General features: G+C 44.3%; 1 protein-coding gene across 6 annotated transcripts in view; it reads left to right on the plus strand.

The window, feature by feature from the left end:
* Window positions 1–20,480, plus strand: part of PUM1 (pumilio RNA binding family member 1) — a 137,418-nt gene that overhangs the window by 58,378 nt on the left and 58,560 nt on the right. For 2 of the 6 annotated variants that reach the window (XM_082247703.1, XM_082247706.1), the window contains exons 9-14: window positions 10,004–10,120; window positions 10,254–10,399; window positions 11,059–11,197; window positions 14,015–14,158; window positions 14,317–14,601; window positions 14,738–14,974. In XM_082247703.1, coding sequence (XP_082103829.1) covers window positions 10,004–10,120; window positions 10,254–10,399; window positions 11,059–11,197; window positions 14,015–14,158; window positions 14,317–14,601; window positions 14,738–14,974 — 1,068 coding nt within the window. The remainder of the gene's footprint in view (window positions 1–10,003; window positions 10,121–10,253; window positions 10,400–11,058; window positions 11,198–14,014; window positions 14,159–14,316; window positions 14,602–14,737; window positions 14,975–20,480) is intronic. The other 4 variants (XM_082247704.1, XM_082247707.1, XM_082247705.1 and 1 more) reach the window with 2 other exon arrangements.

Genomic DNA, 20,480 nt, shown 5'->3' on the forward strand with positions numbered 1-20,480 from the left:
GCAAAGGGTGGGCTAACTCCATATTGAACCCTACGGACTAAGACTGGGATGCCATTAAAGTTCAAGTGCGTCACTGTAAAGGAAGTTGTAGATGACTTTTACCTCAGTATTTTTGGATTGTCATTGCTACAGGCCTACTAAAAGCAGTACTTGGGACCATGAGACCTAAAAAAAACCTCTGCCAAGAGAAACATGCAGGATGCTATTGCTAATCTTTCCTTTTTAAAATACTAGTTAGGTGGTTGGTTGCCAGCATCATGGCGTGCATGAACAGATTGATACTGAAAACGGGTTGACTAACATTTACCTTTTATGACCTTAATAGTAAATGCTTCTCACTGAAATATTTTAATTCCCCCTCTATAGGAATATTAGCAAAAGTGTGCCCACAGAAATCTAAAAACAATATAAAAAAAGAAAAACTGTCATTCAGTATAAATCTGACCGTATTCCCGTGTTTTAAAACATGATACCGTCAGTTCACATCGCTGTCGTAAAACGAAACTAGTCAAGAGTGTAAGATAGTGTCTACTTTGTTTAGTTCTTCACTAGTAGAGAATCACAAGTATTAGGTATGCCTTGAAAAGGTACCCAGGGTGGTCAAACATGTCCCTGCTAAATGTGCCCAGGCTTCTTGTATACAGTATATCCCTGGTAATGTTTTCCATATGATAGGCACATCCATTCAAGAATGCAGATTGTGACCTTTAGATCTCTGACAGATAATTGTATGTAATCAGCTTGCACCTGGGAGAGCATCTAGTTTGATCATCCCTTTTCATGTCCTTAGCAGTATGCTTAGTGTGTCTCTGGACATGTCCCTGGCCCCCCTTCCCTAGCTAAGGACATGCTTCATGAACTTCCTTTTTACTGGTTCGTATGCACTATACTTAAGTGTGTACACCTACATATTTTTTGGTGGTGTGGGGTAATGTGTGTGGTGTTTTTTTTTTTTTTTTCTAATCAGTATGGGTAATGTATTTGTGCAACAGATTAGGCAGGGTATACAAGTGAGCACCTGCTGTGAGGACATTTGTGACCACTACCCCTTTCACATGGATGTATTCTGTTCAGTCACTTTTTTCAAATAAAAAATGTATTCAGTTTATATCAGTTTGCATATCCATCTTAACCACTTGCCGACCGCCGCACGACTATCTACGTCGGCGGTCAGCCCCTCACAGGCAAAGTGACGTAGGGCTACGTCACTAGCTTGTGAGGGTCTAGGGAGCGAGCGCGTGCCACCGGAGGCGCGCTCCCGCGTGGTCACGGACTCCCCCCCCCCCCCCCCCGCGCGCGTGTAACCGGCGGACATCGGGTCTCTGCGATCGGCGGGGAAGAGGGAGAAAGTCAGGCGACTTGTGTAAACAAGCTGCCTGTCATTCTCCCCTGTGTATGAAGGATGATCATACGGTTCTACTATGTAGAACCGTTGATCACTCTTCATACATCTGAAGCCACAGCCAATCATAGTAGAAAGCACGCCCCTAGGCACACACATAGCCCCTCCCTTTCAAAAAAAGTTAACCCCTTCACTGCCAGTGTATTTTTACAGTAACAGTGCATATGTATAGCACTGATTACTGTAGAAATGTCACTGGTAACCCCAAAAGTGGCAAAAATGTCAGTCAAGGGTCCGAGCTGTCCGCCGCAATGTCGCAGTACCGCAAAAAAAATCGCAGATCGCCGCCATTACGCGTTAAAAAAAAAACAAAAATCTTTCCCTTTTGTTTGTAAACGCGATAACTTTTGCGCAAACCAATCAAAATACGCTTTTTGCGATTTTTTTTTTTCCAAACATAGGTAGCATAAAACAAATTGGCCGAAAATGTTAAAAAATTTTGACTTTTATATTTTTTTTGGGGGGAATTTCATATAAAAAAAATGTGAAAAATATTGCTATTTTTGCAAAATTTACGCTCTTTTTTTTGTTTATAGCGCGTGATCAAAAAATCGCACAAGTGATCAAATACCACCAAAAGAAAGCTCTGTTTGTGGGAAAAAAAGGACGCCAAATTCGTTTAGATACAGCGTCGCACGACCGCGCAATTGTCCGTTAAAGTCACGCAGTGCCGAATCGCAAAATACCCCCTGGTCAGGAAGGGGGTAAAATCTTCCGGGGCTTAAGTGGTTAAGTTCACTTCAGTCTACATCCATTTTTGCACATCCTTGGTTGTTGCAGTGACTGAACATAAGTGACAAAAGTATACACCAAAATGCTTCTTGCCTACAAAGAACATAAACTGAACAGATGTAAACGGATGGAATCTGTTTGCAACCGTTGAGACCCACTTCACACTGGGACATGGTGCGGGAAGCCGGCAATGCGTGCACCTTTCCTGCATCATGCACATTTCGCACTGCCCTTGTGAACTGCAGTGGGTGTCGGTGCAATATTAATGATGCCCCAAACTCAGAATGCAAATAGTGTGTTTTGCCTGCACCATATCACATGGTACATCGAGCATGCAATTCGGTTGCAATGCTTTTCTAAAAATTGGTGCATTCATGACTTTGGTGCAATTTGTACCTGTTCGAAAGAATTAGGCTCAAATACTGTATCGCCTCACTGAATCACATGTAAATTGCACAGGAATGTAGTGTGATTCCTGTGTGATTCATAGTATGAACCTGTTCAGGTCTGTCTAAACCGAAAAAGTATGTGGCCGCCTTCCATTAAAAAAAAAAAAAAAAATGGACCTGGACAGGCTTGGATGTAGGCTGTTGCAAAAGGGTGACCATCCTTTTACATTAGCCCACCCATAGTCACACATTGTGGCTCAATCTGCCTCTGTATGAAAACCCACAAATGGATCTAGACTGAACGCCCTTGTAAAAGGGGCCTAAGACTGTACAGTCGCGCAGCTCAGCAACCCCTAATATTGAGTTAGTAACAAGCAAGTATCTTTGACTGAAGGTGGTTCCTTATTATTTTTAGCAAGCATGTAAGCCCCCCCCCCCCCGAAAAAGTGACCTCATTACAGATATTGATCTTCCTAAAATGTATATCCCTCAAAGAGGTTTTTGATATTTGCCCTTACAATAACTGCTTTGTTGAATCCCAATCTGCTTTCCGTTGTCTACCACATAATGTCGTTTCTAGATACTGTATATGCCACCTCTTTGGAGTCCTTCTGAAAATTGTGTATTTGTTCTTGTTACTGGAAATCTATTTCCTTCCTTTGTTCTATCAGAACTAATTAGCTTTCCTAAAGCAATCTGAATATTAGAACAATGAATACGTCTTGCCATCAGTGACCAGGTCCCTCCTAGATCCCAAATGTGTGCTTTTAGATCTTTAATTCTTCATGGACAGTCTGTTCTTGTTATCACTTTGCCCTGACCCCCCTGTAGCAGATACAGAACTCTGTAGTCACAGTGCCTTAGTGGACCCTAACTGTGCCAAATCCCTTTAGCTTGATTCACTTTTTGTGAAAATGTTCAAGACAATGTGAAATATTAGAATGGTGGAGCTATACAAGGCAATTATCATCGCGCATGGATATTTATTGAATGTTTGGTATATACTTTATGCAAAAAAAGATTTGTAGTACCTGTGCAGTCCTTAGCAATCAATACTTTCACTGTGTGCTTGTTTCTAAAAGTAGAACTATGAGCAAAACTTTTTTTTTTTTTTTTTTCAAATGGGATAGAGTAAAGGAAACTTACCCCTGTAAGGTTTATTTTTGCCATTTGTGTCCCATTGAGGAGATTTCCCTTCACTTCTGTCCCATGGCCAAAACAGGAAGTGAGAGGAAAAACTGCAAATTAAGGGAATCTTTTGGGACCCCCCAGGTCAGCAAAACTAGTGTCACCATTGAAAGATTTCCCCACTTTATTGGGGACAACCCAAAATATGGGATTTTTCTTTCACCCTCTCAATTTGTCCTGTTTACCATTATCGTTGAAGGTGAAAGTAAATCCCCCAAATGGGGCACAGACCGCATTATAAACTGACAAGCACTTTAATCCCTCTCTACTCTATCCGAAACGAAATAAAAAAGTTTTGTCGTTGCGCTTTAAGTGGCCCCTGTGTTCTTGCATGTATACATCAATGATGTGGTCATTTAACTTTGGGTTTTCTTGCTTCTTGTTTTGGGTCACTAACTAAAGCTATTGAAACCAGAGAGTGCCAGTCAACTAACATTTTCAATTGGTCAGCTATGGCAACTTACTTTCTCTTTTGTTCATCGACGGACACAGTGCTCCATCATTCATAACTAGTGGGTTATAGGTTATATTGCCTCCTCCAGGAGTAGGACTAGGCAGAACAAAAAACATCTGGCTATGCCCATGGGCCGTCCTCAGCTGGTATATAACCCCCTTCTCTGCTCTAGATAATCAGTTTTAATCTGTATAGTCAGGAGTAAGGGACCTAGTCTCCCGGCTCTCTGGTCCAACAATTTCTCGTTCCTTACATCTTTTTTGTTTTCTCTCGGGAGATCTACAATCAACTGCTGGGCGGCGAGCTGGATAATCTAGATCCAGTGGTTCTCCCAGCCAGCGAGCGCGTGCAGATCGCAGATACGCGCTAGGTCACGTGCTGAGGCTGTCCTACGAGTTAAATGTCTCGCAGGGTCACATACGACCGGGCTTGGGTCTGAGTCGCAGCTGTCCCTTGGCTGACAGCTCCCCTACTTCGGTGGCTAGGAGTTCTGCCTGGAGCGTTACCCGCACCATGGAAGGGTAAGTACAGTCCCCCCCCCCCCCCCTCTCCCTTGTGGTGGTTTTCTTTGCGGTGGACGCCGGTAACATCCAGGGACGGTTGGACCTGCCTGCAGGTTCCCTCCTCCCATCCTTAAATCCCTCACTGAGCTAGACTTCCCCCACTCCCATACCCCCCTCTCTGGACCTAGAGTCTGGTGGGGGTCCCAGGGCAGAGATTGCAGTAGAGACCCCTGGGGTCTCCCCTGCTATCCCTACTCTGTAAGGGTCCTGGGATAGTGTGTGTCTCGCCCTGGTAGTCTGGAGGGATCCCAGTGTAGGAGACCCCCTAGGTGCATGCCCTGCTGTTTGCAGTATGGGTATAGTGCAGGGGGGTCCCAGTGCAGAGACCGCTGCAGAATGCACAACAGAGTCTACCCTAAAAAAAAGTGTCCTACCTTCAGGGGGGGTCCCCTTGCAGAGGGTGCAGTAAAAAAACCTGGCAGCATGCTTTAGTGTTTGTAGGTGATAGTGGCCATTTTCCCTTTAGTCTGGCTGGTCTCCTGTTGGCGGCCATGTTTGTATAGCCGGATGATGTTGCGGGGGCCATTTTCCCTTAGTCTGGGAGATGCTGGAAACAACTGAAGCCTTGTGGGGATGCCAAAGCTCCTCCTCGGTTTCCTCTTCCTGTGCCCGGGACATATAAACAGGGATAGCCTCCATGATGATGCTGGGTTCGAATTCTCTCCTCTGGTCGGTTGAGTGTGTCTTTGGGGGTCCCTGTTATCTCTCTCTGCTGATGGGTACCCTGAACCTTGAGGGGATCCTTTAGCAGTGCCAAAAGATTGTTTTTTTTGTACTGCAGGGTCTTCCATTCCTTATGGAGCCTTAGGGCCCCCCCACTGACCCCCCCCCCCCCTCATGGAGGTGGCCGGTCCCTCGGAACCCCAGCTTCCCGTGGTTGCACTGACGGCGGTCCTGCAGTTCTTGGTGTCCCGGGTGGAAGTGGCGTGTGGGCAAAGGCCCAGGAGGAAGAGTCCCCTGCTTAGGCTGTCCCATCTGATTCTGAACCTGATGCCACCGTGGACGCGGCCCGTCCAGGGGGATTTAATATCACACCCCCTGATCCATCTGATAGGATGATTCCTCCATGGTCGCAGAAGCGATAGAAAAAATGCTAGTAGACGCACCTATTACTGCAGTGCGTGAGACTTTAAAAATGGAGGATGTGGCTGATATAGCCACGTACGCACAAGTCTCATCGTACTCCAAAGGTGATTCATTATGTGCCAAAATGAACCTTTGTGGTCCCCAAACGTTTTGCTGTAAGTTACCTCTTCTAGGAGTCCCTTTTTAAAAAAGTGAACTAGTATACCAGTGCTGGGCACTCCTGTTTTCAGGTTAAATAAAGCAACCATGATCCCAGTAGAGGAATCCCCGTCCTTTAAGGACCCGGCTGATAAGAAAGCGGAGGCTGTGCGCAGCATGTTTACTATGGCTGGTTCGGCATTGCGGCCAGTCTTTGTCTCAGACCCTTACTGAATGGGCCAAGCTTTTGCGCCAGGGCCTGGGGGTTGAGCAGGTCCCTGCTAAATATGTTGATCTAGCGCAGTGGTTCTCAAATCCGGTCCTCGGGACCCACCAACAGGCCAGGTTTGCAAGATAACTAAATTACATCACAGGTGATCTCATTTGCTTCTCAGTGATTGCAGTATTCTAGTCTGCATCCCCCAAGGTAATACTTAAAATCTGGCCTGTTAGTGGGTCCCGAGGACCGGATTTGAGAACCACTGATCTAGCGGACCAGTTGGTCCATGGGCTGCAGTTTATTTGTGATGCAGCTTTGGATACAGCTCCTGTGCTGTCCAAACTTTGTTTCAGCAGTGGTGATTAGGCACGTGCTGTGGCTTAAGAATAGGTCTGCAGACCAAGCCTCTAAGAGAGCTCTCACTGATCTGCCCTTTCAAGGCGATCTCTTGTTTGGGTCTACCCTGGATGACATCATTAAAGGTATCACGGGAGGGAAGAGTACCTTTCTGCCACAGTTAAAGGGAAGGAGCCTCGCTGCAGACGGGGGACTACCTTCTCAGCCCATAGAAAATGATTTTGTGCTTTTGGGATGGAGAATAAGAAAAATGGATCTTTTAAATCTTCCCCGGGAGGTTCCAAGCAACCTTGGTCTGGTAAGCCTAGAGCTAGCTTCCCAGGACCAACAGGAATCCTTCAGCATGGGGTTGGGGGGACATCTTCCCTAGTTTCCGGCCCCGTGACTTCTTTGGTTAGCGTCGAGATCCCCAAAATGTTTTTTTTGGGGTACCTAGAAAGGTTTCTAGGTCCCGAGTTTCCTTGTGTGGATTTAATTTCTGAAAAGGTTCAGGTAATGTCTGCACTACCGAAGATCTCCCCTATCCCTGTCCTGGGAATTGATTTACCTAGGTCTGATTCTATTTCTGACCAGGGTGGTCCTTCCTCTGCACAAACTTCAGGGACCACAGGCTGTGATTCACTGGCTGCTGTCACACAGATACTTCTCTCTCCCCTTTTGCATACAGATTCTGAGTCTGGTGGTATCCACCTTCAAGACAGTTCTGGTTGCAGTCTTGCATGCAGCTTCTTTAGCAGGTTTGGCTCCACAGGATACCGCAGTTTGTGACGAGGTCACAGGGTCCTCTGATAGACCCCAAGGGCCACGGTAAGGACAGTATCCTCCTCGGCGAAGGCTTTTTCCACAGTTCCTGCGAGGAATCAAAAGCGAGGATCTTTCAATCATCCTGGTGGCTGAAAACGTCCCTTGGGGGCTTCCTCTCATAGAAGACCAGTTGTCCCAAGGTGCTTTACAGTCACTGATTTTAATTGCTTAGCCAAAGTATCTACCTTATAGAATTTTGTAAAGGTATGCACAGACGACCAAGTGTCCAACTTGCAATATTGATGGCTGATGATGGAAGGCCCAAGAAGCACTCGGTAGAATGCGTCCGTAACCACAAAAAGAGAGTCTGTCCGAAAAGGCTCAGTAGCTGCCAGATACACCCGAATCGCATGAACCACATCCGAGGTATACAAAGCAAATTCCTTGGGATGACCCGGCTTGGGACACAAGGAAAGGCAACACAATGTCCTCATTCAAATGGAAGTCAGAGACCACTTTGGGCAGGAATGATGAACAGGGACCAAGAACCACTTTATCCCTATGGACCAATAAATAGGGACTGCGACAGGATAATGCCACCAATTCCCATACCCTGCGGGCCGAAGTAATAGCCACAAAAAATGTCACTTTCTGGGATAATGTAGGCAAGGGAATCTCCCGAATATTCTCAAATGGGTTTCTGGGGAACCGAAAGCACTAAATTTAAATCCACGCCGGCAAAAGAGACTGTACAGGTGTGGCCACATGTTAAACCCCCTGAATGAAGGTACGAGCTAAACGAGTGCTTGGCTAGGGCTCGCTGAAAGAAGATTGCCAAGGCAGACACCTGGCCCTTGATGGTACTCAAGGCCAATTTCTGATCAACACCCTGTTGAAGAAAGGTTAAGATCCAAGCCACAGAAAAGGATCGAGGATGTGCGCCAGTTGACTCACACCAAGAAATGTACGCTTTCCACGTACGATGGTAAATCTTGCTGGAAGGCAACTTCCTCGTCTTCACCATAGTAGGGATCACTGATCCAGACAGACCTCTATTTTCCCCACCCCTCATTTTCTTTTTGGCACTGCTTTTGGACGTCCCACTAGTTATGATTTATGGAGTGCTGTGTCGGTCGCTGAACGAAAGAGAAAATGAAATTCAGGCATCAATATTGCAAGTTTGCAAGGCAGCCACTTGGTCGTCCGTGCATACCTTTACAAAATTTTATAAGGTAGATACTTTGGCATCTGCGGATGCTTCTTTTGGTCGCAAAGTTTTGCAGGCTGCTGTTTAAGAGGGGCTGTTCCCTCTTGAGGGGTATTTTTCTTTCTTTAAACCTTTATTTTTCAAATGGGGCTCCTGTGACCCAGCTAAGGCTCCTGTGTCCTGGCTAAGGGCTCTTATGTTTAGCCTTGTTTTTTTTTTTTTCCCCACCCCTCATTTTCCTTTTGCCACTGCTTTTGGAAGTCCCACTAGTTATGATTTATGGAGCGCTGTGTCTGTCGATGAATGAAAGAGAAAATGGGATTTTTGTACTTACCGTAAAATCCATTTCTCTTGAGTTTGACGGACACAGCACCCATCCCTCTATGGAGTTCTGATACTTCTAATAATACTGCTTGCTATTAATCTGATTACCTAGAGCAGGGAGGGGTTTTATACACCAGCTGAGGACAGCCCATGGGCGTAGCCAGGTTTTTTGTTGTTGTGCCTAATTCTACTCCTGGAGGAGGCAATATAACCCACTAGTTATGATTTCTGTAGCGCTGTGTCCGTCGATTAACTCAGAGAAATAAATTTTACGGTAAGTGCAAAAATCCCCCCCCCCCCCCCCCCCCCCCTTAGTACTGGTTGCCGCTGACCATGGCCACAGTGACCCATTCCAGCCGTAACTGCAATCACTAGAGTGTGTGAACATTGGGCTATGTCCTGAACTATTTGAGCACAAAATCTAGAATAGTTGCTAATTATATTAAGCCCAAATATATTTATGCATTGCTTTACTTTTCCAAAGTGGAACTAGTTTTTCTTTCTTGGTGGAAGACAACATTAGATCACTTTAGAGGTGAAGTCCACTAAAATCCCTGCATCTCTAGATCTCCACGATCTAACACTAACCTAACCTAGCTAACCCTGTAAAGAAGAAATCCGTATATTTACCTTTTTTGAAGCCGATCAGCCCCTATCCCACGCTGAGCTGTCAGCTGCAGCTTCACTGTGGAGGCGGGTGCAGAGGACACAGCCAATAAAGGAAGCCCCATAGTAAGTCTATGGGTGACACTACTTTCCTTTCCATTTATTTCACAGCCATTGTCCGCTGTGTCGTTCGCAGAGCTTCCACCGCTGGAGATCGGGTCAGATCGGCTTAAAAAAAAAAGTATGTATACTGATTTCTTCTTTACAGGACTAGATAGGTTAGTGTTAGATCGTGGAGATCTGTAGATGCAGGGATTTTAGTTTTAGAGTGGACTTAAATTTTAATTCTGTATATAGTTTGTTAATATAAGGAATACTTGATAAGGGTATTTGAAATTACAAATTACTGTTGAATTGATTAATTTTACATGTCTCACTAAAATCGAGTGCCATAGGATAGCTCATCTAAAAAAAAATACATATGTCTAAGGCGCTAAAAGCATGTGTTTTTTTTTTTTTTTTTTTCTTACTAAATGGATACAAGACACTTTTTCCTGTGCTGGCAATGTACTGAAGTTTGCTTTCACTGACAGGTATGTTTTCAGCAGGTCTAGCTCCAGCTGCGTTTGTACCAAACCCTTACATCATCAGTGCCGCGCCTCCTGGAACAGATCCCTATGCAGCTGGCCTTGCAGCAGCCGCTACACTTGGTAAGGTTTCCTTTTGTTACTTGCTTGCGATTTCAACTTGTTCTTGGTGCATTGGTTTTCTAGTTCTGTTTTAGGCTGAGGATTAATTTCCTATAATATAGTGACATTGTTGACTTTCGCCTAAATTATACAGGCCCAGCTGTGGTTCCCCACCAATATTACGGTGTCACTCCATGGGGAGTGTATCCTGCCAACCTCTTCCAGCAGCAAGCAGCAGCAGCAGCAAACAACTCTGCATCTCAACAGAACAATCCTCAGAATCAGCAGGGCCAGCAACAGGTGAGTATTCTCATCTTTGGCTCTTTAGCAGTTTTTCTCCTTTTTTTTTTTTTTTTTTTTTTGTTGCATCGTTTCTCAAATTAGTCATTTTTTTAGGGACCACAGTTATGTCATTATTTAGGAGTTTTTTCCTCTCCCTATGGTGACAGATCAAATATGATCTGTTAGAGGGTCCTCATAGGGGCAAGGTCTGCGAAATATTGCTGATGACAGCAAGGTGGTGTTGTTTTTTTTTTTTTTTGGTACTCTTTGTAAATAATGCGTTAAACCTCCACCAGCTTTCTGAATTTGTTTCCAGCTTTGCTTGGCTGCTGTGGCTGTTACGAGGATCTTCATTTAAATATGTGCTAGGTGGAGCATATCTGTAGTAACATTCCCTTGCTTGCCTTCAATATGACTGTACCAGAATGCAGGACTTAGAAGTGCTACATAAAGGTCTCACTGGTAGGGTCATCGAATGGAAAACTATGTTGTTGTATTGGCATTTAACAAGGAATCTGTTTTTGGGTGGGCTTAAGTGGTTGTATTTACTTTTCGTCCATCTGTCATTTTGTTTGTGGCATTTTAGTTCTTTGCTCTTTACTGATTTTTGCCTTTGAAAGCTGTAACCACACATTTTTCATGTTTTACCCCTTTTTAAAAGTGTGTGCATTTCCTAGGTGCTTCGTGCGGGAGGTAATCAGCGACCGCTAACCCCCAACCAGAATCAACAGGGACAACAAAATGACCAGCTAGTTGCAGCAGCTGCTGTGAATTCTGCACTGGCCTTTGGGCAAGGCCTTGCTGCTGGAATGCCTGGTGAGTTGCATATTTTGCTGTGAATAAAGTGAGAGAGAATTGGAAACTCACATTTTGGTTGTTGTCTTTCTCCATTGAAGAGTGTCTGTCTCCCTTGCTTTTTGTGCTGCTGGCTCAACAGAAGGCAGGAGGAAATGTTCTGAAAAGTGCAACAGTCTTAAAAATTTGGTAGAAGTTCTAATCACCCCTTAATGGGGAAACATTTTCTTTGGCTTGGTGGTCCACTTTACAGGGAGTGCAGAATTATTATGCAAATGAGTATTTTTGAGGATTAATTTTATTATTGAACAACAACCATGTTCTCAATGAACCCAAAAAACTCAATATCAAAGCTCACTATTTTTGGAAGTAGTTTTTAGTTTTAGCTATTTTAGGGGGATATCTGTGTGTGCAGGTGACTATTACTGTGCATAATTATTAGGCAACTTAACAAAAATCAAACATACAGTATACCCATTTCAATTATTTATTTTTACCAGTGAAACCAATATAATATCTCAACATTCACAAATATACATTTCTGACATTCAAAAACAAAACAAAAACCAATCAGTGACCAATATAGCCACCTTTCTTTGCAAGGACACTCAAAAGCCTGCCATCCATGGAAGTGTTTTGATCTGTTCACCATCAACATTGCGTGCAGCAGCAACCACAGCCTCCCAGACACTGTTCAGAGAGGTGTACTGTTTTCCCTCCTTGTAAATCTCACATTTGATGATGGACCATAGGTTCTCAATGGAGTTCATATCAGGTGAACAAGGAGGCCATGTCATTAGCTTTTCTTCTTTTATACCCTTTCTTGCCAGCCACGCTGTGGAGTACTTGGACGCGTGTGATGGAGCATTGTCCTGCATGAAAATCATGTTTTTCTTGAAGGATGCAGACTTCTTCCTGTACCACTGCTTGAAGAAGGTGTCTTCTAGAAACTGGCAGTAGGACTGGGAGTTGAGCTTGACTCCATCCTCAACCCGAAAAGGCCCCACAAGCTCATCTTTGATGATACCAGCCCAAACCAGTACTCCACCTCCACCTTGCTGGCGTCTGAGTCGGACTGGAGCTCTCTGCCCTTTACCAATCCAGCCACGGGCCCATCCATCTGGCCCATCAAGACTCACTCTCATTTCATCAGTCCATAAAACCTTTGAAAAATCAGTCTTGAGATATTTCTTGGCCCAGTCTTGACGTTTCAGCTTGTGTGTCTTGTTCAGTGGTGGTCGTCTTTCAGCCTTTCTTACCTTGGCCATGTCTCTGAGTATTGCACACCTTGTGCTTTTGGGCACTCCAGTGATGTTGCAGCTCTGAAATATGGCCAAACTGGTGGCAAGTGGCATCTTGGCAGCTGCATGCTTGACTTTTCTCAGTTCATGGGCTGTTATTTTGCGCCTTGGTTTTTCCACACGCTTCTTGCGACCCTGTTGACTATTTTGAATGAAATGCTTGATTGTTCGATGATCACGCTTCAGAAGCTTTGCAATGTTAAGAGTGCTGCATCCCTCTGCAAGATATCGCACTATTTTTGACTTTTCTGAGCCTGTCAAGTCCTTATTTTGACCCATTTTGCCCAAGGAAAGGAAGTTGCCTAATAATTATGCACACCTGATATAGGGTGTTGATGTCATTAGACCACACCCCTTCTCATTACAGAGATGCACATCACCTAATATGCTTAATTGGTAGTAGGCTTTCAAGCCTATACAGCTTGGAGTAAGACAACATGCATAAAGAGGATGATGTGGTCAAAATACTCATTTGCCTAATAATTCTGCACTCCCTGTATTATATGCAGAGAGAAATTTAACTCTGGTTATTTACTAAAGACAGTCCTTGTGAGTGTATGCTGGTGTGGGGTATTGCCATTTTACCAGCCAAAAGAATTGTATTTTTGCCCAACTAGTCCGTAGATTTATACAACTCTACCACAAAGCCAGGTGGATGACATCTGCTAAGGTATATAGTCATGTCCTTTTTCCACCCCAGCCCTTTCTCCACCCCCAGCCTGCTGACTAGACAGTGACAGACAAGTCATAGGCTGATGCGATCATTTTCTTTCTTCATTTCGGCATGTTCCATGTCAGCACGTTTGCATACCGCACATCTGAATTGCTCCTAGTCCTAATGCTAATCCTATAGGTATTGCAAAATACAAGAGACTTGATATCAAGTCAAATTTAGGTACTTACAGTGGTTGAAATAATTGTTGAATGCAAAGCAGCATTCATTTATCGTGTCTTAAAGACAAACTTTAGGTATGCCACTTTTACATAGAGCTTAATTTTGCATTTTCTGAACTAATGAATTGCGACATTACTGATCTGCCTCTTCAGCTCGTTCAATTTAGGAATGCTTTGCATTCTTGGAGAAAATGCAAAGTGTTTTTGAATGGCACATGTGCCGAGAAAGCAACCCTTTGGGTTCACAGTGCACAGGTCCTGGAAACAAGTGGAGATCACTGTTGTAGTGGTGTCTTACAGTAAAGTCCAGCTTCCACAGGGATTCCATAGCTATGACACATACTTACAGTGGTCCAGCTTGGACCAATGTAACGAAGTATGTAAAAGTTGCCTTACCTAAACTTCAGCTTTAACCAAGTTGGAGTAGTCACTGGTTCTGGCCATGTGGTTATTCTGCAATATGAAACCTGTAATGTATGAAGAATATAAAATGTTTTGCCCCTTACTGCCCTTTTGAACACCTTAAGTTTTGGATTTTTTTTTTTTTGCGGGCCCGTATATATTTGTGACCTACAGATTTGCTTTAAATATGTTCTTTTATCTTATATTTTCTTACATTTTAATTTTCTGTTTATTCATTTAGGATATCCAGTTCTAGCTCCTGCTGCTTACTATGACCAAACAGGGGCACTCGTTGTGAATACTGGAGCCAGAAATGGGCTGGGTGGCCCTGTTCGGTTGGTAGCTCCCGCACCGGTTATTATTAGTCCATCTGCAGCTCAAGCAGGTATGTAGCACTGTTGGAAACACATATACAGCTGCATGTGTTTCTGTTTTTTGTACCGAAATACCTCATTCAGCTACCATTTATTGTTTAAAAAATGGCTTGAAAGATGTTCAGCTGTCTTATACATGAAAGCTGATCTTTTGCATTATATCTTTAAGCTGTTGCAGCAGCAGCTGCTTCTGCCAATGGACCAGGTGGTGGTACAAATGGACCCTTCCGTCAATTGAATTCTCAGCAGCCTCAGGGACAACCGCAACCACAAGGCAACCAGAATCTGGCATCAAGCTCGTTTTATGGCAACAGTTCCCTGACTAATAACTCTCAAAGCAGCTCCTTATTTTCACAAAGTTCAGGTCAGCCAGCGAATAGTTCATTGGGTTTTGGAAGCAGTGGATCACTGGGAGCAACGCTTAGTTCAGCACTGGGTGGCTTTGGAACAGCAGGTCAGTATCAACAAGCAAGTAAAAAAATATATTGATTAGCTATTTTTGTTGTGCTTGCATATAAAGTAGTCCCTTTTTTGCTTTTTTTTGTTTTTTTTTTTTCTTACCGGTTTTTTATTTTATTTTTTTCTTTCAGTTGCGAATTCCAACACCGGCAGTGGATCACGTCGTGATTCTCTGACTGGCAGTACAGATCTATACAAAAGGACTTCCAGCAGTTTGAATCCCATTGGACATAGCTTCTATAATGGTCTAGGCTTCTCTTCCTCTCCTGGTCCTGTAGGCATGCCCCTTCCAAGCCAGGGGGCCAGCCATTCCCAGACACCACCACCATCTTTATCCTCTCATGGATCATCTTCCAGCCTTAACCTTGGTAAGAAGCCCTCTGTATTTGATAGATGTTCTTATTTTCTTGTCACTCCGCATGCTTTTATCATGAAGCATTTATTTGCGTGTGTATAATCATCATTTTGAGGTGAAAGTATTTAACAAAAAAAGACACAGGATTCAGAGACTGCCGCCTACAGGAGGATTTGGGCATTGGCAAACAAAAAAACTGTGATTGGTCTGGTATAACCTCTCCCACTCCCAGCATGCCTCAGTTTTTTTTTTTCTTCTTCTTCTTCTACTGAAAATGTTTTACCTGTTTCACAAGCCGTTTTTTTTTTTTGGACAAGATTTCATCTACACGCTGCTTGAGCTTGTCTCTTATGTAGCGATCAGAATATGTGTATCCTCAGCAATACCTGTAGAGGTCATACCTGGACCCAGCTCCTCTAAATGATTCTGGGGCATGCCTGGAATGTGACCTTTAGGCACTGGTTGCTGCTTTCTAGTCGTCTGTGTATTGTGTTTTTGAAGAGGAGTCTTCTATCTGTGAACATGTGGAGATTTCTGGTTGAAATTTTGGGCTGCAGAGCAGGCAGGTGAAAAGCATTTGCTTTGCATACTCTTCGAGGTTGAACCATTGTTTCCCAAACTTTTTTCAGTCGAGGAATCCTTTTAAAATTGTAGACAATCTTAACGCACCCTTTAAAATCATTGACGGTCTCAAGGCACCCTGTTCTAAAATGTTAAAAACGATGCTTTACACAATGCAGCAACAGCCACACTTAGGACACCCAATGTTAGAGGTGATTTTTTTTTTTTCAAAGCAAATCTGCTTTTGCACACTGGTACTGACTAGTATTCCAATGTTTATCTTCTCCCTTAATTTATCTCCAGCAGTCAGCTAATATTACCCCAGTGCTGAGGGAGAGGGGCAGAGGAGGGTCAAACATGGATCCTGTGGAGACAAAAGTCATCCTCCTTATTAACTGATGACGTCAGTGGTTGTTAGGCTGCCAGTGTCTAGAAAGTTATAATGACAACCTGTGGCTTTGTTTAACTAAAAGGCAGGCTTGGTCCACCTGCTGGCTTGTATACAATTTTTGATAAATTTTTAGGCACTTTGCCAAGGCACCCTGGAAGAAACCTTAAGGCGCCCAAGGGTGCCTGGGCACCCTGGTTGAAAAAGGATGGATGGAACAATGAGGAGTTTCACTGAACACCCTCATCCTAGAAGGTTACTTGAGTGTAAGAGTACTCCTCTACCCCAGCAACAGAAGCCCAGCCCTCAAGCTGCAAAATATCCCCCTCAGAGGCAAAGAAGAGTTCCTTAAAGTGATTATAAAGTCTCTTTTTACCAAAAAAAAATTAAAAGAAACAAACGTGTTCTACTTACCTGCTCTGTTCAGTGGTTTTGCACAGAGCAGCCCTGACCCTCCTCTTCTCGGGTCCCTCTTTGGTGCTCCTGGCCCCTCCCTCCCATTGACTGCCCCCATAGCAAGCAGCTTGCTGTGGTGGCAGCCGAGCCATAGCTTCCTGTGGCCATTCAGACATGGAGCCACCACTCGGCCCCACCCTCTTTCTCAGCTTATTGGCTCACTGAATTTGACAGCAGCGGTAGCCAATGACGCCGCACTGCCGTCACAGCCAATGAGGAGGGAGAGTTTCAGGCAGCCACGACACTCCCACAACAATGCTGGATCGAGGTGTGGTCAGCTAAGTATTAGGTGGGCTGTGGGGGGTTTCTGCACACAGAAGGTTTTTTTATCTTAATGCACAGAAAGCATTAGGATAAAAAAAAACAAATTTACAACCACTTTAAGTTTCTCCAAGATTTAAGACTCCAGGGCCGCACCCAAACCAGAAGCCAAGTTTCACTGCAAATCCTGGGCCCCTAGTTTCCCTAAACAGGCAGACAAGTCCTCTGACTTGAATGGGCTCTCCCACTTTCTAAAGTAGGTATACATCTGTTAACCTTTGCTGACATGTGGACAAATAGCTTCTCAGATCCTTGGGTACAGGAGACAGTCTCAACTGGCTGCAAGCTAAAGCTCTGCTCCCAACCCCCTCCCTTTTTCATTTCTTCCAAACTTCCAATGTCCCCTTTTAGATTAGCAGATCTCTGTGTAGCCCTTGTGGCAGCAAGTGCCCCAGTTCTTGTATTTGAAAGGTTTCAATAATTTTACCCAAATTTTCCACAGTGCCAAAACCATTTTCGGGGATCCTGAATGTCTTCTTCTGATACCAAAATGTCAATATGGAATCTACAAGGTCTATCACAGCCCCCATTTTATCAGGGAGATGTTCTGGCCTCTGTAGACGTCAGGGATGCATACTAAGATGTCCATATTTTTTCAGCACATTCGCTTTGCTGTGGGTCCTCGGCACTTTCAGTTCATGGCCCTGCCATTCACTATGTCTTGCATTCACCAAGGTTCCTAGCTCATGTGCTTGCTTTTTTACAATCTCAGGGCATCTCCATTGTGGGATATCTGGACAACCTCCTGTTGAAAGAACAGAGTCGGCACAGACCCTGACCAACATTTCCTATCGTGGGCAGTTCAGACGTTCCGGGTTTGGTAGGTTTCTGATCCTTAAAAAAAATCTATGCTTTTAGACGACTCCATGCTTGGAGTATTTGGGGGTCTGATCCTAGACGCCGCTTAGGCCAGGGGTTTGTTTTGTTTTTTTTTTTCCCCCCCACAAGAAAAACTTACAACTATCCACTCCCAGACATTAGTCTCAAGTTTCAGCCAACTCTTTGCTTTTGCAAGGGACTCAAAGAACTGATGGTAGCCTCTTTTCAGGCAGCAATGTATGCACTCCAGACCCATACAACTCAACATCTTGTCATTGTGGGACAGTTTGGTTCAGTCTTTTCACATTTCATCTGGCAATAAGGACCACATTGTCTCTGGCCTGTTGGCTCAGGGAACCAACTCTGAAGTTGGGTAAATTGTTCCAATCTTTTGGAAGGTCATCACAAAGGATGCCAGCCTGCAGGAATCCTAGACACCTTGTTGGTGCAGGGCACATGATCGGTGGAGGAATCAGAACTTGTGATCAACATTCTGGATATTCAAGTGATTTGGTTGTCTCCATAACTCTGGACATCCCGGTTTGCTAGGCTAGACCAGAAGCCTTGCCGTGGCAAGAGAATGGCAGAAAGATTTCCTCATCCAGCAACGTCTGAAACCAGGGAATGGTCCCTACACCTGGAAGTTTTCCAGAACCAGTGTCACAGATGTAGCAGCAAACACGTTTGTCTCCATGTATAGAAATCCTCTGACAGAAGCAGTGGATGCTCTTGTGGCTCCAAGGGATCTTTTACAGCTTGATCTAGGTTTTCCCTCCTCTTAAACTCCTTCCTTCCCTCTTTCAAAGATTTGAGATTCAGGGCATTTTGGCTATCCTCGTAGCTCCAGGCTGGTCCAGGGTAATATGGTACTCTGAATACATTGGACTCCTTGAAAATGCTTTTTAGACTTTTCCAGATCTTCTTTCCCAAAGAACAGTTTACAATCCTGCTTTATGGTTGCTGGCTTTCATGACATGTCTGAACCTCAGGTTTTGAGGGATGGGCATCTTAGAATTGGTGATCCCCACAATGTTAAAAGCTAGAAATTCCACACCAAATGCATACATTGCTTGGTTTGAGGAGAGGAAATTTTTGTTCTGGAAAATACTCTGTAAAATGTCAGGATTCATCCCACAATCAGGCTTGGATCAACAGTTGGTCCTCAGTACTATCAAAAGTCAGATCCCAGCACTTGTGGTCTTGTTTCAAAGGCCACTCATTCTTTACCACCTTCATACAGGGTATTTCTCATGTGGCTCTCTTCCCCCCCCGTCCTCTCATCGGTGTGTCCATGGAATTTGAATTTGGTTCTCTTCACACTTCTAAAACCGCCTTTTAAATCTTTAAAATATATTTTATTTTCCAGACTCACAAGGTTATGTTCTGTGTTTCCATCGCCTCTGTAAGGTGTGTCTCTGGACTGGTTACCCTGTCCTGTAAAGAATTTTTTTCTGATGGTGGAATTCTGGTCTAAAGAAAGGGTGAGCTCAGGTTTGGTCTGAATTTGGGTTTAGCCCAAACTCAAAAGAAAGCTACCATTGCTGTCCAATCAACTGTGGCCAGGGCATTTCCCACCCTGCAGCAGGAAGTACACAATGGGATGCTTATGATATCCTAGACCTAATCTGTAGGGCGGCAACTAATGATTATTTTCACAATCGATTAGTTGGCCAATTAATTATTTTGATTAATCGGATAATAACCTTAGAAAAGTGTGGTGTATAATTTAGTTAATATGTAAAATTAAAAAAAAAAAAAGGCAATCTTCGTAAATATCTATACACAGTGGTAATTATAAATAACCAACTATATGGTTAGGGAGCAATATCTCTAATCCACTCTGAGAGTAACAGGCAGAAGAGATATATTGTATATACCAGTGTTTTTCAACCTTTTTTCAACCAAGGCACCCTTTACAATCTGGCAGAATCTTGAGACACACCAACCAAAAATGTTGAAAAAATTGAATTGTTACTTACATCAATGGGATACTTGAGCCTGGGACGATCCACACAACTGCTCTATTCTATAGAAACTGCATTTCTTTTTTCTCTTACGTCCTCCGACAGTCGCCGCCTCTTCATATTCGTCACATATGGGGTATTAGACTTTGCTCCGAAGGAGTAGCTAGGCAACAGAATATGTTAACAATAAAGCTTTAACATATCCCACCCTCAAGGGGTGGTCCCCTCAGTCAATACCCTCCTACTTCCTGCAACCATATCTCAGTTTTAATGTCTAGCTTGTCAGGAGTGGCTGGCTCTCTCTGTGCTGGGACTTTCTGTCCCAGACTCTTTCTTCTTTTTAATATTTTGTTTGAGTTTTTCTCTCTACCTTTCACTAGCTGTTATTTTGTCAGCGTTAGTTCTTCGGACGAAGAGGATCATGCGGACTGGGTCTCGGGCTGATCCCCCTGGTCGCAGGTCGTGGGTCAGTGGCTTCCCAGTCTGCCATCGAGCGTTCAGCCAGGTAACGCTCCTGGCACAGTGAACGACCCATCCCTGTTCGGTGCAGGGATGATTGGTGAGGTGGCTACCTCACCGGACGCTGTGCGGTTTCTTAACCTCCATTGTGTGCGTCTTGAATTGCGACTCTCCCTGCCTCATGTGCAGCGGCTTGTTCGCCTGTGCGGGTTCCCCACGCCATGTGAGGTAAGTGTATTTATGTGGGGACCTGTCTGTCTGGGGGGGTCTCAGTCTGGGACTGTGTAACCTGCCTTTAATCACACTGCTTGTCTCCCTATCTCTCGGCTGCATGCTGTGGGCTGCAAGGGGGGGGGGGGGGGAGCTGTGTGACACTGTGTGTGTGTCAGGCTGGGCAGTGTGAGAAGCTGTGTGCTGTGGGGCATATTTTTTCTTGGCATGTTTGGGCATATACAGCGATCGCTGCGGCGATCTAACATGTATCCTTATATTGGGATGTAATGTGTGTGTTTTTATGCACTGTGGAGCGGCGTTTTCGGCGCCAAACGACG

This window comes from Pelophylax lessonae (genome assembly GCF_965119305.1).
Source record: "Pelophylax lessonae genome assembly, chromosome: 2".
NCBI lineage: Eukaryota > Metazoa > Chordata > Amphibia > Anura > Ranidae > Pelophylax > Pelophylax lessonae.